General features: G+C 41.2%; 2 protein-coding genes across 10 annotated transcripts in view; one reads left to right on the forward strand and one right to left on the reverse strand.

Annotated features, from left to right (window-relative positions):
- The window catches only part of LOC129775722 (acetylcholinesterase), a 208,857-nt gene that overhangs the window by 177,247 nt on the left and 10,748 nt on the right, over positions 1 to 20,862 (forward strand). For 7 of the 9 annotated variants that reach the window (XM_055780767.1, XM_055780766.1, XM_055780760.1 and 4 more), the window contains 6 exons: positions 6,421 to 6,671; positions 15,900 to 16,037; positions 16,098 to 16,635; positions 16,729 to 16,926; positions 17,000 to 17,707; positions 17,778 to 17,950. In XM_055780767.1, coding sequence (XP_055636742.1) covers positions 6,434 to 6,671; positions 15,900 to 16,037; positions 16,098 to 16,635; positions 16,729 to 16,926; positions 17,000 to 17,707; positions 17,778 to 17,950 — 1,993 coding nt within the window. In that variant the 5' untranslated portion in view covers positions 6,421 to 6,433. Of the gene's footprint in view, positions 1 to 6,420; positions 6,672 to 15,899; positions 16,038 to 16,097; positions 16,636 to 16,728; positions 16,927 to 16,999; positions 17,712 to 17,777; positions 17,951 to 20,862 lie in introns of those variants that run through there. The other 2 variants (XM_055780768.1, XM_055780769.1) reach the window with 2 other exon arrangements.
- Positions 51 to 4,214, reverse strand: LOC129775721 (uncharacterized). The gene is made up of 2 exons (XM_055780759.1): positions 3,736 to 4,214; positions 51 to 3,680 (listed from the first exon to the last, which is right to left on the reverse strand). Exon 2 carries the CDS (start codon positions 3,467 to 3,469, stop codon positions 398 to 400), a length of 3,072 nt encoding a protein of 1,023 aa, XP_055636734.1. The 5' UTR covers positions 3,470 to 3,680; positions 3,736 to 4,214; the 3' UTR covers positions 51 to 397.

Consider the following 20,862-nt stretch of genomic DNA (forward strand, 5'->3'; position numbering starts at 1 on the left):
GGAGCCATATAATCCCTAGGACGCGTTCAGCTTCTTTATTTTGCTCTAGACACAAGCTCTTCTGCTTGGGAGATGCTTCTTCTCCGATTTGTGCAAGAACCTCGTCACTGTTCGACATCCATGACCGAATCTCAAACCCGCCGCACGCATGGATGTATTTCACCTCCACCGCCCGTCGTACGGCTTCTTCGATGCTGTCGACGCTGTCGAGATAGTCGTCGACATAATGCTTTCGTTTGATGGCATTCGCTGCTTCAGGGTACAGCACCTCGTATTCGCAGGCGTTGACGTTTTTAATAAATTGGGCCGAGCATGGAGAACAGCTCGAACCAAATGTCGCAACATCCATCAAAAAGATTTGCGGATCGTCAGCTGGATTTTCTCTCCACAGAAGTCGCTACGCATGTCGGTCCTCTTCTTTGATGAATATTTGGTAGAACATCTCTCGCACATCTGCGCAGATTGCCACCTTGCGTTCTCGGAATCCAAACAGTACTGCTGGTAACGACACGAGCAAGTCTGGTCCCTTCAGCAACATGGTGTTGAGACAGATTCCATTTACCTTGGCCGCCGCATCGCAAAAGATGCGTATTTTCCCAGGTTTCTTGGGATTGATGGTAACCCCCAACGGCAGATACCACGTCCTTCTGGGGTCTGCCTCCCTCAGTTCTTGCTCCGTTGCTAGGTGGATGTATCCTTTCTGCTCGTACTCAAGCATCTGATTTTTAACGCTGGTTCCTATAACAGGGTCGGCATACATCCTTCTTTCCAAGCACTGCAATCTCCTCACTGCCATTAAGTAGCTGTCGGGGAATTCGAAGCTGTCATATTTCCAAATCAGTCCGGTTTCGAAATGCTGTCCGACGCGTTTCTTAGTCGTTTTCAAAATTCGCATCGCCCGCTGGTTGTCTGCAGATTCTGGACACTGCTCCAAGGAAACTCCCAAACTTTCTATGGCAAAATGTTGTTTCACCAACTCGTGCAGATCGTCGTCGTCCGGTGAACATTCGCAGATATGGAAGCTATATTCTGCCACCGCTTCATTGGAACCCAGTGGTCCATGGATCGACCATCCCAAGCGTGTTTTGCTAGCTATCGTTACGTTCGGTCCGCCTTCCCTTATCTTCAACGCCGCCCCAAGGTACGCGTTATCGCAGCCGATTAGAATCTTCGGAATTGCGTCCTTGTAGTCAGCCATCGGTAATTGTTTCAAGTGTGGATGAGCCGAAGCTAAATTCGAATAGTCTAGCGTTTGCCGTGGTAAATTCAATTTCTGAACCGTCCGTGCATGTGCAATTTTGTATTTACGAGACAAACTTGCCCCCGAGATATCCACGTTGACCCGTTTTGATTCAGGCTCTACTCGCGTCACGTTAGACGTCCAGGTCAGGCATAAGGTGTCGCTTTCTCCATCTAGGTTCAGATAATCAGCAACTGACTTCTCTAGTAACGTAACAGACGACCCATCATCTAAGAACGCAAAAGTGTTCAGTGACCGGGTCTTGCCAAACAGCGTAACCGGTACAACACGAAATAGAGATATTTGACCATGGTGGAGATGATTATTGACGCATGTACCACTCGTTGAAGGTTGACCAGACGCTTCAGTTATGGAGTGCAGCAACGGATTATGTCGTAACGTACATCCGTCCACCTCACATATCCTTTTGGATTTGCATGGGCGTTTTCCGTGTGAATATAAGCAGATTCGACACAACTGCAACCGTTGTACCGTTTTCCAGCGATTCTCTACACTCAACTGTCGGAACGTATCGCAGTCCCTAACTTTGTGATTGAGGTCCTTGCACACGTGACAACCCTTCGGTATCTCTCTACCCGTATCTAAGTGTCCATGTGCCTTCATCGCTTCGGCAGTTGTGTTGACATCGTGGGAATTATGAAAACTCCTATCTTTCATTCTTTCTGTTTTACTTGATGAATTTTGCTTGCCATCGACGTACAGCGTAACCTCCGTCGCTGCTGCTACAAGGTTCCCCATGTACACTGCAAACGTCTGTAAGTCTACCCGCTGAAACTGGCGCTTATACAAAGCCCACTCTAACTTGTGATTGGCAGGTAACTTTTCGACCAACTCGAACAAGAGAGTAGGATTGTTGAGGTGTGCTTCATGGTTGCAAGCTATCAGGTGATCCGTTAAATTTTGCACCGCCATACCAAACGCAATCAGTGTCTCGAGCTTCTCAGATTTCGGCGCAGCTACTTCTTTCACCTTTCGAAGCAGTGTGTGTATTAGTAGCTCCGGTCGACCATAAAGTGTACGCAGTGTAGCTATCACCATTGGAACGGACGCAGGTAGTAATAGTCGACTTCGCACAGCTTCCAGTGCATGCCCACGAAGACACCGCTGCAGTCGCACTAGATTCTCCGCATTTGTATAACCACAGGCCTGCGTGGAGTTTTTGTACGCGCTGATAAATAACGGCCAATCTTCTGGGCTTCCAGAGAACGCCGGGAGTTCCTTTGGCATTACCTGCCTTGCTGCTAGCTGGTGTGGTGCGGGCCCTACGTAAGCCGAATGTGGGATTCCAAGTGGGACGTTCGAGATGTCCTCTGGAGGTGCATACGAGTAACGATTGTCCACTGCAGGAGGATTGGGAAGCGGAGGCGGTACTGTTGAGGATCTAGCTTGCGTCTGCCGTTGTCCGTTTGGATTTATCGGATCCAAGGGACGCATCGGACCGTCAGTCCGTTGTACTGAAGGAAAGGCGTTGCGTGCGCTAGGTTTTGTTGGAGAATTCACCGGTTGTTTTATGGCCGAGGACTGAGCTAGCGTAATCTGATAGGATTGATCCCTATTGATGGGAGTTCGCTCGTTAGCAGGCTGCTGCTGCGTCGAAGTACCTTCCATTGCATCTTGCGGAGACGGTATCTGGTTAAGCTCTTTCTCTTGGGTGACAGGATCCATCGCCCCCGTGTCCCCTAGATGTTGGCTTCCGATCCACTGTTTGACCTTACTCCGACTGCTTTGCTGGGATTTACGGGTTCTTCGATCGTCTTCATCCTCTTCGAGTTCCTGCTCCAGCACTTGAAATTTCGCTTCGTTGAATTTTTTCTCCAGTTCAAGCTTTTTCTTCTCGATCTCATTCTCCTTTTCCTTCCTTTCCAGTTCTAACTGACGTTCCATCAGTACTTTCTCCTCTTCTAGCTTTTTTAGCCGCAGTTGACTTCGTCTTCGTGAGCTTCCGGTAGCTGCACTGTTTGCTACGCTGGCCGCAATTCGTGGAGGTACAATACGAGGAGTCTCTTCTGTATTGTTTGGCGTCACGAGAGTAGTCTCGGTTGGTGGATTGCATTTCGGGCACAGAAAATCCTTTGCACTGATGCTTTCTCCAACGCCCACACACGCAAAATGCCACCACGTCTCGCATCGGTCACACGCTACCATTTGCTCATCATCCGGCTCATTGCACGCCTGGCAAGTTGATTCTACTTGCTTTGCACTCTGCATCTCGGAAGTCTTTTAGATTTGTTGGCGAGATTTCCCGGATCTTTTCAGCAGATCACGTATCGTTGTTGGACACAGCTAAAAGCTGTAAATATATGTTTTATTTATTCATTCCTTTTATAACTTAACCTCTGTCTACTCACACTTCGTATCCGTTCTATCTGACCAACAATTTCTTCCTTCTTCTATGCCCTTAAATTCTTTTCTTTCTAGCCTACAATAATTTAAATCATTCGATCATTCAATATTACGCAGTTCAAACTACTTACAATCGATTTGGTGGCAAAGAGATGATACGATTTTGGATTTTTCAATTCCAATAAATTCACTTTGTTATCTTTTCTCTGATTACACTTTGTTTTTCTTTTGATATTTTTTGACATTTTATTTTCTTCTTATTCTTTTCTAAACATCCTTCATTCAGCATCCTTCATTATCGTGGTCCATCTAAATGGTCCATTGCTCTCGCCGAGGGGGCTTTCCATGGCCGGCCAAAGAAGCCGTAACAATGAGGTTTTGAGAAAATATGTGATCCGCCATTTTGTAGCGGCCACCATCTTGGATTTTCAAGATCATGAAATACGCCGTTTTATAATGACTACAGAGATAAATGTGTGTTCCAAATTTCAGATCAATCGGTCAACAGGGGTCAAATTTCTATTAATGTGGGTCAGCGCTACAAACTACAAACATACAAACATACAAACATACAAACATACAAACATACAAACATACAAACATACAAACATACAAACATACAAACATACAAACATACAAACATACAAACATACAAACATACAAACATACAAACATACAAACATACAAACATACAAACATACAAACATACAAACATACAAACATACAAACATACAAACATACAAACATACAAACATACAAACATACAAACATACAAACATACAAACATACAAACATACAAACATACAAACATACAAACATACAAACATACAAACATACAAACATACAAACATACAAACATACAAACATACAAACATACAAACATACAAACATACAAACATACAAACATACAAACATACAAACATACAAACATACAAACATACAAACATACAAACATACAAACATACAAACATACAAACATACAAACATACAAACATACAAACATACAAACATACAAACATACAAACATACAAACATACAAACATACAAACATACAAACATACAAACATACAAACATACAAACATACAAACATACAAACATACAAACATACAAACATACAGAAATCCTGCGAGGGTGACTGTGACGGGGCGCGCGTCAAGTTGGAGGGCGCTTCCTAATCGGTTCACGTCTCGACAGGTAAACGGATACTGCCGCGGAACAGCAAAAGGCCTACCTGACAACGCCTGATCGTGGCCTGGATGGAGGAACACCGCGAACATTTCGAAGGAACGAGCATCAAGGATGAAGCCACGATCAAAATGGTGAATACCCCACGAGAGTAGCTGTGACGGAGTGCGCGTCAGGTTGGAGGGCACTGCCTAATCGGCGCTCCGTTGGGAAGAGAAATCCTGCGAGGGTGACTGTGACGGGGCGCGCGTCAAGTTGGAGGGCGCTTCCTAATCGGTTCACGTCTCGACAGGTGAGAAACCCCGCGAGGGTGGCTGTGACGGGTTGCGCGTCAAGTAGGAGGGCAATTCCTAATCGGTTCACGTCTCGACGGGTAAATTCAAAATGCCTGCGAAGAGGACATCAGCGCAGTGGAATTAATAACGAATGGAAAGAAAAAAATATTGAGAAAAAGGGAAGGACAACGCTAGTTAGCGTTGAAAACTCGAGAAGTGCATGAGCACAGCCGCCCCCTGAAGTAGTCGCCTAGATGTGGTCCCAGGGGGAATAAGGCAACGAGTAGAGGGCTTGGTTTTTGTGGGTGCGATCCCCACTCGACGTCTGGGTTAACCCTTCCCAGGTAAGGCTGGTAAAGCGTTCCTCACCTCTTAAAAAAAAAAAAAAAAAAAAAAACATACAAACATACAAACATACAAACATACAAACATACAAACATACAAACATACAAACATACAAACATACAAACATACAAACATACAAACATACAAACATACAAACATACAAACATACAAACATACAAACATACAAACATACAAATCGGATTCGGATTCTATAGCAAATTCAAATTGAAACGTTTTTGCAGTTGAGTTATTAACTAAAGAAAAAGTTAATGAAGAGAAAAAGATCAAATCACTTACACCCCTTTGCTTCTGAGCCCCTCAACTATCTTCATAATTGATACTATTGGCGCTTTCCGTTTTGTGATTTTAATGTATTATTTCATGATAAACAATTTTATGGGTGAACTGTAAATTTCTATGACATGCAAATATATTACAGACAATGATTTTCGAAGCAGTTGTAACTTTCCTGTTTGTGGTCCGATCGTAACTAAAATTTGACGACCTCTCGTTATTTACTACTCCGGTCACCTTTACGTAACGCAAATCGTATACTTAACACAGCAAGTAACACGACCCCCACCCGTAACGTAATTTGTTAATTACTAGGAACACGTATTTAACTGACGCTTCAATAATTTGGTATTTGGTTCGACAAAGACAGAAATATATCAAAAAACATTAGCAAGTAAAAACGTTAGTTATTCTAACCAGAATTATGTAGTTTATATAAATCAAATCAAACTTTGGTACTGATATGTATCGAAGAATTCTGAATATGTCTGTTATTAAAAAATAAAGTTTTACATTTTCTCCAAATACTTGCTTTGAAATTTGGTTTGGTACTGCATATTCTCATGGAGTGGGTCAATGATCCTAATGTTGATTGAAGCTTGTAATCAAAACCAATATTCCTAAAAAAAACAATGTCATTTGTTTCCAGCAAATTAAACACTATCACCATAGTATCCCTCTTTAATTGATGAGCCTATGAACATTTTTTTCCACAGACTTCTCCAAGCCATGGAGATTCGAGGCCTAACAACCCGATTGCTGGGTCCATGTCACTTCCGGCACTTCATACTGTGCAGCTTGGCACTTCATTCATTTCTGGTGCAGTCAGTCCATTGTCGACATCATGACATCGGTAGTTCTGCGGTGCATCAGCTAGGGTCGAAATATTCACAATCATCCTCGTTATCGTCATCCTCGCAACCGTCGTCCTCGTTAGCAGAAGAGCCGATGCTGAATAAAGATTCAGGTAATCATATTATTAGCTGCTCTATATTTTTTCCACTTCTTTCTCTTTTTATGCCTCTTTTATTTCTTATATACGTATGTTTCCGATTGTGCAAATCTTGTTGAATTCCAGTTAACTATATCTTCCACGTTTTATTCCAAGGTTTCTTCTGTGCCTGTGTGTGTTTCAATATTGAATGAACTTCATCTGCGGATTTTTTTAATTATCGTAGTTTCCACTCTTCTCTATGTTTTTACATTCAGCGAAATAATTTGGAGAATGGCAAACGGAAACAACGGTGTTTGAACACAGATTAAACTTCTAGCTTAACGAGCAGACTAGAACAACAAAAATAGTTCAATAAATTTAACCCTTTCTCTACGGCAGTGTGCTCCATCGGAGTGCTACTGCTGAACGGAGCAATGCGCCGAAAAGTATGCATATCGCGCTGGTGTGATCGATGTGCAGTATCACCCTGATGTCGTCGTAGACGACACTCGTACACACAGGTCGTTGCGCGGATGTCGCCTATAGACGTCGCTCGTAGCGAAAGGGTTAAACACTAGTGAAATAATAAATGGTTTGACTGCTTTTTGCTTTTCATGGGGTATTTAATATGAAATTTAGTATGACATCAATGGATGGTTGAGCTTCAATATCATCTATCTGAGATCCTTCCGCTATTATTCAAATCTATTATCTCTCAATTTCCTATATTTTGTTTTTTATATATTACACAAAAAATAATATTTCCTTATTGTTCATGGAAACAATTGTGTACTCAAACATTAACATTTTTATGTTCTAGTACGACAGAAGGCCAGAGTATTTTTCTTCTTAATTATTTCGCTGGGTGTGTCTATTTTTACAATTCGATTCTAGAATAATTATTACAATTCAGATATAACACGATAGATACATTTTGCTGCTCATGGTATATGGAACTATAGCAAGTCTGAGAATGATAATCATTTGATCAGTGAAATAATGTGTTTTTGTTTGAACCAACATTAACGAATCAACAGTCTTTCAGACTTTGTGAACCAACTGCCTGTAAGGTAAGCTTGATAATCGTTTCACGATGCAATATAATTCCAAGTGACATTCAATGGAGAAATTCATATTGACAGATTTACTATATACAATTGATGAATTCATTCATTTGAAAGACGACAAGATGACGACAATTTTGACACTAGCCTCTCCGATTTTATTGAAACTTGGTACATATGGTGAACATTATCATATGACCAATTTGAACTAAGACTGATTTTTTAGCAATGCGTATTCAAAATCATCTTTCTACCAAAAAATTGTGAAAATCCGGATGTCTGATTAAATTATGATGTTTCACAAAGTTGTTTAGATTGCATTGTTAAAAAACCCCACTCAAAAATTTAATTTTATATTAAAGAGAACCATACTTAAGCTGGACATATGTCGCATTCTGTTTCGTTTATGTTTATACGCACTGCACTGAATGTGCACCGCGAGTAAAATTAACATTGCTTACGTGTGGTTAAATCGTATATAAACACTCTCCACCTAACGGTAAATCGACGTGATTAATCTTTTCATCGAGCCTCCTAGGATTTTTTTGAAGATTAAAATTGCACTGCGGAGTGATGTCTGTCATTCACCACACTACCGACCCTCTCAGACTTCGAGTTGGACAAAACCTATGTGTTTGGATGATGTCTGGTCGCTGGTAAAAACGAAAATATGAGGGTTGTTTGTAAATCTCGTGCAAAAAAAAGTACCTTATTGTTTAGGGTAAATTTGTTTTAATTCTTCAACTCTGTTTAGGCCTATACACATTGTCCAACACCGCTCTAAATATAAGAGGATTTGTTCTCTTATATTCAGAGCATATTATATATATATTTCACATACAACAACGAATCTCACTCGAGGTGTGATGACTGTCAGAGGCTACAACATCGAGTCTCACTTGTGGTGCACTTGCATATCATAGGGCGCTAGGACTCTTGGCAGAGTAGCAAAATTTATCGAGATGTGAGCCATCGAAGCGTTCAAATTTAGCTCGTCCTCTTGGAAATTAAACCGTAGGTTAAGGAATTAAGGGACTTTTATGTTCCTTATGTCTCGAAAGCCATTTGTCCCTGAGTTATTTGTTTATTTATTTAGATATAACATTCATCTGACAACATCGTCTTAATGAATAAAAACTTGTAAAATAGTCGAACAACATCATGGAAACATAACATTAAACACATCGGGTTTCTCAATTCGGTTTCTGAAGCGTAGTGATGATGAGTTATCAGTAGTGAGTTCTCATCGAAATTTCGTTTCTCGCTAGACGCTCCGTTCAGTCGGCAGCAGAATAGAAACAGGATTGGTTGACGCTCTGGTGAGGGAGGTAGAACATTCTCCAGCCACTTTGCAATCATAATTAAGTGGATTTTCGAGCGGTAACCCGTTTATATACAGATTTGTGTGATTTCAATAGTTTTCAAAGTAATTTTTAAGCTATTGAAACAAGTTTTCGAGTCAATGAGTAAGAAGCATATAACTCTTAGACATTTTATCTTTCGAATGAAGTGATTATCATACCACTTCATTTAGCCGGCAAAGAAATATAAACGCTGAAAAAACTTGCACCTCCGCGCTCTCGTCTTCGAAACTTTGAACTTACAACCTAGTATAGAAATAGTAGGCGTAATCCTACATCAAAATTGCGCAAGTATAAAGAAGTCTTATATCAAATGTCGTTGAGTATCGCCTCGATGGAATTGCGGCCTAACCCTTCTTTGCATAATGGTAGAAATTTCCATTATAACATTGAATGGCCAAAAATTATATAAAAGAACAAGTTCACTTTAAGTTGATCGTGTCAGGACCTTGATTTATTTCACCATGCAAAAAAGGTTTTATTAAAGGTGATTTATTTCACCATTAATATTGATCGCGCAGAGAACTAAATTCGCTCAAATCAGTGTCTCGCCTCCGTGATATCGCTTCTGGAGGCACTCGTCCTGGTAGATTTGCCCTTTGATGGTACCCGTCGGGTTGGCTCATACTGACACAAACACAGATGGTCTGCCAAGTCAATAACTTTTCGATTAATTTTTCCACTTTCTTCTTCCTTACCTCCTCATAAAACGTAAAACTGTTGCCCGGGCCACTGCTATGTGTCAGCTTCGACGTAAGTCTCGTAAAACATGACGCACCTCGGTTTCGTTAGTCACTCACGCTAAAGCATCCACGAGTTTTTGGACACTGTATATTGATTGCCGTTCCGCTGCCTTACGGTACCTTCCGGACCTTGTAGACATAGAGAACGCACGTTTCATCATTTCTTTGTCAATCCAGATAAAAACATCCACCTTCTTTGCTGCATCGCGAATCGAAAGATTCGGCCGAGGCTTGGACAGACGCAACATCTTCCTGGTTTAATCTAGGACAGCTATCTACGGTTTTCTGTCTCTGTCTGATCACCCCTGGTTGGTCTGGATCTCCATAGACACCTACGACGCCATCGAATGATTGATTCCCAGCTGTTTGTCCATTATAGATCCATCTTTTGGCCGCAATCCGATTTGTCGATAATCAAGTGACAGATTGTGATGAAATGTCAACATTGCACTTTGAGCTAGTATGAGTCAAAATTTCATGAATTTATACTCACACATTTGACAGTTGCAAACTAATCAATGTGTCTCACTGTTTGTAAATTACACAATGCTACCTTTTTCGGTGTTAGTGTATTTCTTTTGTTCCGCTGATCAGTTAGACCAGCTATACTCAACATGCGGCCTACCAGGCTCTTTTGGTTGGCTCGCCTGGCCCGTTATAATTTCGTATGTGTAACAATAACGAAAATTTAAGAAATCATTTAGGAAACATGAGATCAACACATTACACATTACATGTCTTTAAATGATATCATATGATTTAAATTAAGGAAAATTGGAAGAATACACATGTTGTGTGTCTCGCCCAGATATCAAAGAGCAGTCTCTCTCAATGCTGATGTCACACACGATGGTTTTGCTCGATTCTAAAAAAAGAATGAATGATAGATATCGCACTGTATGGTGCGATTTTGTTCGGTGGGGGCACCGCGTCGATTTGCATGCCGTTTGTTGAAGAGTAGCTTTGTATTTTTACATCACATCATATTTGAATCTGTACTGGGGTGTAAGTTTAAAATTTCGGAAACAAGAGCGTTACGTTTGGGGTACAATGTTTCGAGCGTTAACACCTCTTTGTCAGTTATGCAAAGTGGTATGTCAATCACATCATTCGAAAGATAAAAGTTGTATGAGTAATGCTGTTTACTAATTGACCAAAAACTTGTTTCAATATCTCAAAACTGCTTTGAAAGTAAATTATTGAAATAAAAAAAACTATAAATATAAGTACCTGCTTGAAATTACATCTTAGTCAAGACTTGTCGTTGCATGTCGTTGACTGTCAGCGAAAGTTCTTTAAATACTGTGCTCGCCCTGACGAATCTCAGTTTCTATTTTGCTACTGTGTTGAACATGCATCTTCAGAATATGCTAAAGGGTGTGTCACATCAAATTGCATCATGGAAAAAACGCTGTAGAAATTCGCCCAGTAGACCGATCCTTTTGAAAATTTTAGACAGTAAAATAAAAACTATTAAACAACTTTTGGCATTTTCTTTTTATTCATACTTCGAGCCCAAGCCCGTATGCTCACACCTTCCTCTTTACCCCGTCCATAAGGTTCTGTACAACGTCAGGTTGTAGTTTTTTTGAACAGATATCCATTTTCTCTAGAAGTCCGCCTCCGATTTGACAACTTTTGGGTTCTTCCGGAGGGCCTGCTTCATAATCGCCCAATATTTCTCTATTGAGCGAAGCTCCGGCGCGTTGGGCGGGTTCATTTCCTTTGGCACGAAGGTGACCCCGTTGGCTTCGTACCACTCCACCACGTCCTTTGAATAGTGGCACGAAGCGAGATCCGGCCAGAAGATGGTCGGGCCCTCGTGCTGCTTCAATAGTGGTAGTAAGAGCTTCTGTAGGCACTCCTTAAGGTAAACCTGCCCGTTTATCGTGCCAGTCATCACGAAGGGGGCGCTCCGCTTTCCGCAAGAGCAGATCGCTTGCCACACCATGTACTTTTTGGCAAACTTGGATAGTTTCTGCTTGCGAATATCCTCCGGAACGCTGAATTTGTCCTCTGCGGAGAAGAACAACAGGCCCGGCAGCTGACGAAAGTCCGCTTTGACGTAGGTTTCGTCGTCCATTACCAGGCAATGCGGCTTCGTCAGCATTTCGGTGTACAGCTTCCGGGCTCACGTCTTCCCCACCATGTTTTGCCTTTCGTCGTGGTTAGGAGCCCTCTGAACCTTGTATGTACGCAGGCCCTCCCGCTGCTTGGTCCGCTGGACGAATGAACTTGACAAATTCAGCTTATTGGCGACATCCCGGACCGAACTTCTCGGATCACGTCTAAACTGCTTAACTACGCGCTTGTGATCTTTTTCACTGACGGAGCATCCATTTTTGCCGTTCTTCACCTTCCGGTCGATGGTTAGGTTCTCGAAGTATCGTTTTAGTACTCTGCTGACCGTGGATTGGACGATTCCCAGCATCTTACCGATGTCCCGATGTGACAACTCCGGATTCTCGAAATGAGTGCACAGGATTAATTCACGACGCTCTTTATCGTTCGACGACATTTTTCCAAATTTACGAAAAATTGACACTCTTATCTGATTATAAGCGAAAGCAGAAGATATAATTCCTAAAAATTAAATTTCTACAGCGTTTTTTCTGTGATGCAATTTGATGTGACACACCCTTTAGAAGCAAGCATAGTGTAGAGCGAATCAAAGCTGAAGAGAAATATTGAATAGGAGGTACGTTGTCGGTTTTCACATCGTAGAGATTGTACGAGTTGTTGTTTTGGTTTGTTTTTTTTTTATTGTCACCAATCTATTGTAGACCGATACATTCTCAATACTACTTAAAATTAATTACTTAAAACTAAAAAGAGCTGGCTGAATAATTTATCCGTTTAATCCAAAACAGGATTTTAACAAGTTACATAATTTTAAAAAAAATTCATTTATTTATTTATTTCTTCAAACCAGCGTAGACTAAATGTGCTGCCAAAATATTACAGTGAAATTTAACTATTCAGATAATCTTTAAGAATTGACCTTGGCATGGTTACATAAATTATTTCACTGTGTTCGTTACAGAGGATTACAGAGGCGTTACAGAAATACTATTTAGCAAGCATGGCTGCTTGGATAACTGATAAACCGAGAATGACTGATTTGTGATTTTTTCAATCGATCGTTCAACTTTCGTGATTTCATTGTTTCGATGGTATTGCTTTCGCTTCCGCAGCCACCACATAATAGGCTCGGTTCGGATTTTCTGTTACTGTTCTGCGTCTACTGTGATGCTTCGCTCTGCGTTGGAGATGTAATTTTACTAAGAGATACTGAAAATTCAGTTAGATATTCAAGAAGTTCTCGCTCCTCACTCAGTGAAAGCATTCATTTGTTGGCTCTCATTGCTATCAAATATTAGTATCAAAGAGTTTTATTATTAAATTTCTTCAATGTTAGTGCTCGCCGGCAATAATTGCCTAGTTCTATGTTAACAGTGCGGACGTGTCTTGAACATCACCATTCTTTTTATTTTCTTTTCTTTCTTTTTCGCCCGCGGCACCATCACTAACACGTGTTTGTGGCTCCATGAAAAAGAAAAGTTGAGTACCTCTGAGTTAGATCGTATGGCGGGACAGAGGATATGGGGCTTCCATTGTTTTGTTATTACCAGCACAAATAGTCCGATGTTTCTTGTTGCAAGTAGCACATCGTGAGTGGACGGAAAGCGACTGGATCTTCATCACTTAATGATTCTACATGGGCTGAAAAGTCCCAGGATTTCTTGAACAGATGACGCTAATAAAAATGAGCAAAATTAATTTATGTATATTTTATGTATATTTGTTCACAAACTACAGTTGTTTAAGTGTTACTACCTGAGCATTCGTAAAAATGAGTAATATCGTACTTTGGCCAAACATTGTCTTTGATGGGAAAAACTCCTGAATAATCAATGTAGTGGTTGACGAAATGTTATTCCACTTTTGCTCCTTCGAGAACAACAGTTTATCGGTAATTTAGTGATGTTGAAATAGGCATTACAAGCACCGTAGATGCACCTCGCTCTGGAAGGCCAAGATATGCTACAAATCCATAAATCGTAAAACAAGTGCATCGACTCGTTTTGAACGATCGTACAGTGAAGTTACACGAGTTAGCTGAGGCCGTAGGCATTCATTTCAAAAGAACGAGTGGGATACATTTTGCACGGCATTTTGTACGTGAAAAAGCTATCCGCGCAATGGGTGCCGCATTTACTGACCGTCGACCAAAAATAACGTCGCAATGATGATTCAACAGCTTGGCGTTGTTGAAGCGTAATCGAGTGGACTTCTTTCGATGTTTTTTGACAATGGATGAAACGTGGATCCATTACCACACTCATGAGTCTAATAGGCAGTCTGCAGAGTGGTGACAAGCCACGAAAGCAGGCCAAATCGACCGAAAGACCAACGGTCAGCCGGAAAGGTAATCCTCCGGCCTCTGTTTTTTTTTGGGATTCGCATGGCATAATCTTCATCGATTACTTGCAGAAGGGAAAAGGGAAAAGCGATGGCCAAGTTGGACCAATTACGATTCAAATTGGTTGCTCACCCACCATATTCTCAAGACTTGACCCCCAGCGACCACTCTATGTTCCCAAACACAAGCGATGACTCCAGGAAAAGAGATTCACATCGAATGAGGAAGTCATCGCAGAAACATATTTCGAAGACTCAGACGTTTCGTACTACAGAAATGGAATCGAAATGTTGGAAATTTGCTATCCCAAGTGATTGCTCTCGAAAGATGCTATGTTGAGGAATTAATATAGCTTTGCCCAAAAAACGATCGTTTTCATTAAAAATCACGGGACTTTTCAGCCCATGTAGTAGTTGCATGGAAGTAGTTATTATATAACACACAAACAAGATCGATTGAGAGACCTGAGTTATCAACCCACTATCGTTCGCTAGTAAGCGTACACGCAACAAAATTTGGCTACGAATATCCTCTTTGTAAGAACTAAATTCGTTTTGAATATTCAATTATGAATTTATTATTTCACAACAAAAAAAACATACTATCAGGGACGAACCCTCCTTCGAATTTGTATTCTTCCTGGAAGAAGGTAAGTAGATAAACAATGTGCATCAGTCCAGTAAAGTTGTATTGTGTAAGCGCATTTCCTTTCATCTCGAGGCCGGACAGTAGTCCATCGGTAGTATTATATTAATCTCGATATTTTTTTTTATAATGAATTCTAAAAAGATAATTGTCGTAGGTGACACAGAACCTTTATAGTAACATATACTTAAGAGATAAACAGAGTACATTAGATAACGTCCATGTCTACTATTCAGAAATTCCATGGGAATAAGGTCTACAGAAACCAAGAAAGTTCCCGAGAAATGTACACCTCTAGGGTATACCATCCTAAGTTGGGATCGACTGTATCAAGTATACCATCTTTCCAAAATTTATCGATTTACGATCTTTGCACAGCAAATTGAAGGTAATGAGCTTACTATTAGGCGATACTCTGATAATTTCGTTCTTGTTCTGTCTAAACAGACCCTTCTTTTTTCGAAGCTTATAATTTTTTACATGATATATCGAAGATTCAAGAAGGTATTATTTTTTCATTTCCTACCTTTAGTCTGAAAACTAGTACAAGAGTTACAATTTTTCTGTAAATGGGTGTACAGTTCAGAAAAATTAAATAAACTTTCTTAAACCAAGTTTTCTTAGACCTTTTTTCATGGAAATGCGGTATAGCCTTTGGAACCCACACTAATCTTAGTCTCATTATTAGAGCCGGCTATTAGTGACTAGAAAGCTGACTGAAATCCCAATCTTCAATATGCAAATTGGAAGTGAAATTCCCGCTGTAATTAAAATGTCACAAAATGTTCGGTGTTACCTACGTTTGTTTGATTTCATTTTAAAACATTGCAAGGTTATAAGATGAAATTGGATATACGAACCAGTTTTTTATCCCGATTTTCCCAAATTCATCCAGATAGCGTACATGCTTGCCGAGTAATAAGCTTTCCAGACAACCCGTACTTCAGTACACCTTTTGAATGCATTTTGAACGATTCCATGTTGGTTGTTGTTTCTTACACTTAGTATTGTAATTCAATTTTCAGATGCATTTTTTACACCATATATAGGTCACGGAGATTCTGTTCGAATTGTAGATGCTGAACTGGGTACTTTAGAGCGCGAACACATACACAGCACTACGACCAGACGGCGCGGATTAACAAGGAGGGAATCGAGTTCCGGTAACTATATGCATCATATAGGAACAATCGCAACTGATTCACTTACATTTGAATATATAGATTCATCTGACAATGATCCGCTTATTATCAACACTGACAAGGGAAAGGTTCGGGGAGTAACACTTGAAGCACCCAGTGGTAAGAAAGTAGATGCATGGATGGGCATTCCATACGCACAACCTCCTATCGGACCGCTCCGATTCAGGCATCCACGACCCGTCGAAAAATGGTCTGGTATCCTGAATGCCACAAAGCCACCAAATTCTTGTGTCCAAATTGTGGATACCGTGTTTGGAGATTTCCCGGGTGCCACCATGTGGAACCCGAATACACCATTATCCGAAGACTGTTTATATATTAATGTGGTTGTGCCACATCCCAGACCAAAGAATGCCGCTGTGATGCTGTGGATTTTCGGCGGTGGATTTTATTCCGGTACAGCAACGTTGGACGTGTACGACCATCGCACTTTGGCGTCGGAAGAAAACGTTATCGTAGTTTCATTGCAATATCGTGTTGCCAGCTTAGGATTCCTGTTTCTCGGTACGCCAGAGGCACCAGGGAATGCTGGTCTGTTTGATCAGAACTTGGCGTTAAGGTATGGATTTTAAAATTATAATTTTTATATTATATGTTATAGTCCGTGTAGAAAAGATTTATTTATATTTCTTGTATCTTATTTGCATTCCAGGTGGGTTCGCGACAATATTCATAGATTTGGTGGAGATTCTTCGAGAGTGACACTATTTGGAGAAAGTGCCGGAGCAGTGTCAGTGTCGTTACATTTATTGTCAGCTCTATCGCGAGATTTATTCCAACGTGCTATTCTCCAAAGTGGATCTCCCACTGCACCATGGGCTTTGGTTTCGAGGGAAGAAGCTACTCTCAGGTATGTTCTAGCGATGTCCTCACCTACCATTGGTAAAATATTATTTGTTTCTTTTTCAAACTATCAATATCAGAGCGCTTCGACTAGCCGAGGCAGTCAACTGTCCGCACGATGCAACGAAGCTCACCGAAACAGTAGAATGTCTCCGCAACAAAGATCCAAATGTACTTGTCGACAACGAGTGGGGCACATTGGGGATCTGTGAATTCCCGTTCGTGCCTGTCGTTGACGGAGCATTCCTAGATGAAATGCCACAGCGTTCGTTGGCCAGCGGTCGATTCAAAAAAACTGATATTCTGACTGGAAGTAACACTGAAGAGGGTTACTATTTTATAATTTACTATTTAACTGAGTTGCTTAGAAAGGAGGAAGGAGTCACAGTATCACGCGAACAGTTCCTCCAAGCAGTTAGAGAGTTGAACCCATATGTCAACGGTGCGGCGAGACAGGCAATCGTGTTCGAATATACGGATTGGACCGATCCAGAAAATCCAAACAGCAATCGCGATGCCCTCGATAAAATGGTTGGAGATTATCATTTCACGTGCAACGTGAATGAGTTCGCGCAAAGATACGCCGAAGAAGGGAACAATGTGTTCATGTATTTATACACTCACAGGAGTAAAGGCAATCCTTGGCCCAGATGGACTGGTGTTATGCATGGTGACGAGATAAACTATGTGTTCGGGGAGCCGCTGAATCCAACACTTGGATACATGGAAGACGAAAAAGATTTCAGTAGAAAAATAATGCGATATTGGTCCAACTTCGCCAAAACTGGGTAAGATCAGCCGTTGTGACAATTCTGACAAATCAAACACAATATAATGCTTATCATTATCATTCATCAGCAACCCTAACCCAAGTTCTCCGAGCTCCGACTTCCCTGAATGGCCGAAGCACACCGCTCACGGTAGACACTATTTGGAACTTGGACTCAACACAACGTTCGTGGGACGAGGTCCTAGGTTGCGACAATGCGCATTTTGGAAGAAATACTTGCCGCAGCTAGTAGCAGCTACCTGTACGTATTATACTATTTGATTTCGAAAATAGTTTTTTTTAATCTTATAAAGTTAGATATTATTTCATGTGCATTCATTATACATCGGAAACTACTCCACAAAAAATCGAGTAGAAACCATCAAATGTTCATTCGTGTACTTGTAAATAATGTGATGCAAATATTAGGCTGTCAAAAAAGTCCTGCGGTATTTTTTTTTGAATTTTCATTTGTTCATAACATTAGTTACAATCAAATATGCGCCGTTTTGTTCGATGACTTGTTCCCAACGAGATGCCAACTTCATAATACCCCTGTTATAGAAACTCGCTTCCTTATTGGCAAAAAACTCGGATAGCCAATTTTCACAGGCCTCTTTTGTGGCTAACTTCTGACTACCTAGCTCGTTCGCCATGGACAAAAACAGGTGGTAGTCACTTGGTGCAAGGTCCGGACTATACGGCGAATGCAAAAGAACCTCCCATCCGAGCTCCCGGAGCTTCTGGCGCGTCACCAAAGAAGTGTGTGGCCTGGCGTTGTCCTGATGGAAGACAATGCGGCCTCTGTTTATCAAAGATGGCCTCTTCTTCATGAGTGCTACCTTCAAGCGGTCCAGTTGTTGGCAGTACAGGTCCGAATTAAGCGTTTGGCCATAGGGAAGCAGCTCATAATAGATTATTCCTTGACAATCCCACCAAACACACAGCAGAACCTTCCTGGCCGTTAATGAGGGCTTGGCCGCCGTCTGAGCCGCTTCAGCGGGTTTCGACCACGATCGTTTGCGCTTCACGTTGTCGTAAGTGACCCACTTTTCATCGCCAGTCACCATCCGCTTCAGAAACGGGTCGATTTTGTTGCGATTCAGCAGCGATTCACATGCGTCGATACGGTCAAAGATGTTTTTTTTTGCGCCAACGTGTGTGGCACCCATACATCGAGCTTCTTTGTGAATCCAAGCTTCTTCAAATGATTAATAACGGTTTGATGACTTATCCCCTAGTGCTCCCGTGGCCGAGTGGTTAGCGTCATAACTAACATGCCGGGGGTTCGGGTTCAATTCCCGTTCTGGTCGGGGGAATTTTTCGTCAAAGAAATTTCCTCCGACTTGCACTGTGATCACGCGTATTCTAGAGCTTGCCACTCAGAATGCATTCAAGGCGTGTTATTTGGCATAGAAATCTCAACTAAGTACTAATGAAAATGACGCAAGTAATACTACGTTGAGACGGCGAAGTTCCTCTAGGAACGTTAGTGCCATTGAAGAAGAAGAAGATGACTTATCCCCAGCTCTTTGCCGATGCTACGGCTGCTACTATGCCGGTCTTTCTCGGCTAATTCAGCGATTTTGTCGCAATTTTCGACGACAGGCCTTCCGGAGCGTGGCGCATCTTCGACGACCTCTACACCAGAACGAAAACGTTGAAACCATCGTTGTGCGGTGGAAATGGAAACTGTATCGGGTCCATAAACTGCACTTATTGGCAGCTTGAGATGCATTTTTGCCTTTGTCATAGTAGTACTGTAAAATATGTCGAATTTTCTCTTTATTTCGCTCCATATTTGCGACACTATAACTCACGAACGACTCAATCAAACAAAACACTGTCAAGGACTAGATTATAGCGCGCAAAAATACCTTTCCAATACAATGAATACAACTAGAACTACGCGCTTACAACGACACCTCGCGGAAATACCGCAGGACTTTTTTGACAGCCTAATATTACTCCCGTTCTCTTTCCAAACAGTTGTTAACAAGAAAATAAACGTGACTCGAACTTTTTTTGCCTCAATTTAAGTATTTGGGAACACCCAATGATCCTCAACCGCAGACTTCGTCGTATTAGAGCAGAAAATTTAAATTTCCCTGAGATTTAGTTTCAATACAGTGAATATTACCTTATCGTTTAGACCTGGGATTCTCAAACTATTCTGGGCAAAAGACCCCTTTTCCAGAATGGATCGATACCATCGACCCCTATAACTAAATTTATTTTAAACATTATCTTTATCTAAGTTAAGTGAGTAAACTCAGTTTTCGACCCCTGGGAAATCGGAATCGACCCCAAGGGGATATCGACCACTTTGAGAATCCCTGGATTAGACGAATAATTGTAGCATTTTAACCCTTCTGCTTATCAGGGTTCTCAAATCGTTCAGTCAGAGTAGGGAGGAAGGTTGTATCATTCCAAGAAAGTAGACACAAAACGAGTCATATGAACTTATCCGGTATGTGTTCGATTATAACCATTTGCTATGTTGAAGAACAGTGGGCCGGGGATGCTGGGCTGTTTCACACCAGACGTAATACTATATTATCTATATCGTGAAGATTTGATCATCACGTATGCGGAACGCTCCTAGAAGTATGACGATAGCCTCTCCATAAATCAATCAGGAATACGTTACACCTTGTTAGTGATAATGGTATGCGGTTCAGTGACGCACCGACATACACCAAGTCTACTTGCTGTCTAAGTTTTATTTCAGTGTCGTAACACATTAGTTTATTTGTAGTGGACCAATGGCTCATGAAGCCATGTCGACTAAAGACCGTACTCGAATAAATGCAACAGAAAAAAATTATCACCAAAACTTCAGTTTGAGTCGGATGTTTTTTAAATTCTTAGGGAATAAATAAACACATATTAGCTATGTTTTTTCAAAGTTGGCTTATTCAACCTCCTCTCCCAGGCTAAATGCCCGCACCTCGAACTTAACGCTACCCATCAAATCCTGTGCAACACTTGCGCCATCTTTCCTACACACTTTTTTTCAAATTCTGGTTGTTTTTGAAGACCTGTTTTCCGGAACTTGCCCTTTATAAATGCCCAGCATTTTTCTATCAGAAGAAGTTCTGGCGAATTTAGCGACCTGGAGAAAGTTCAACAAGCGCTTCTGGAGGCATTCATCTCTATATATGGTACCGGTTG

The sequence above is a fragment of the Toxorhynchites rutilus genome, chromosome 3 (assembly GCF_029784135.1).
Source record: "Toxorhynchites rutilus septentrionalis strain SRP chromosome 3, ASM2978413v1, whole genome shotgun sequence".
NCBI lineage: Eukaryota > Metazoa > Arthropoda > Insecta > Diptera > Culicidae > Toxorhynchites > Toxorhynchites rutilus.

What these genes read in the sequence shown, in the direction of transcription:
- LOC129775721 (XM_055780759.1), bottom strand. Translation starts at nt 3,469, where the DNA reads ATGCAGAGTGCAAAGCAAGTAGAATCAACTTGCCAGGCGTGCAATGAG.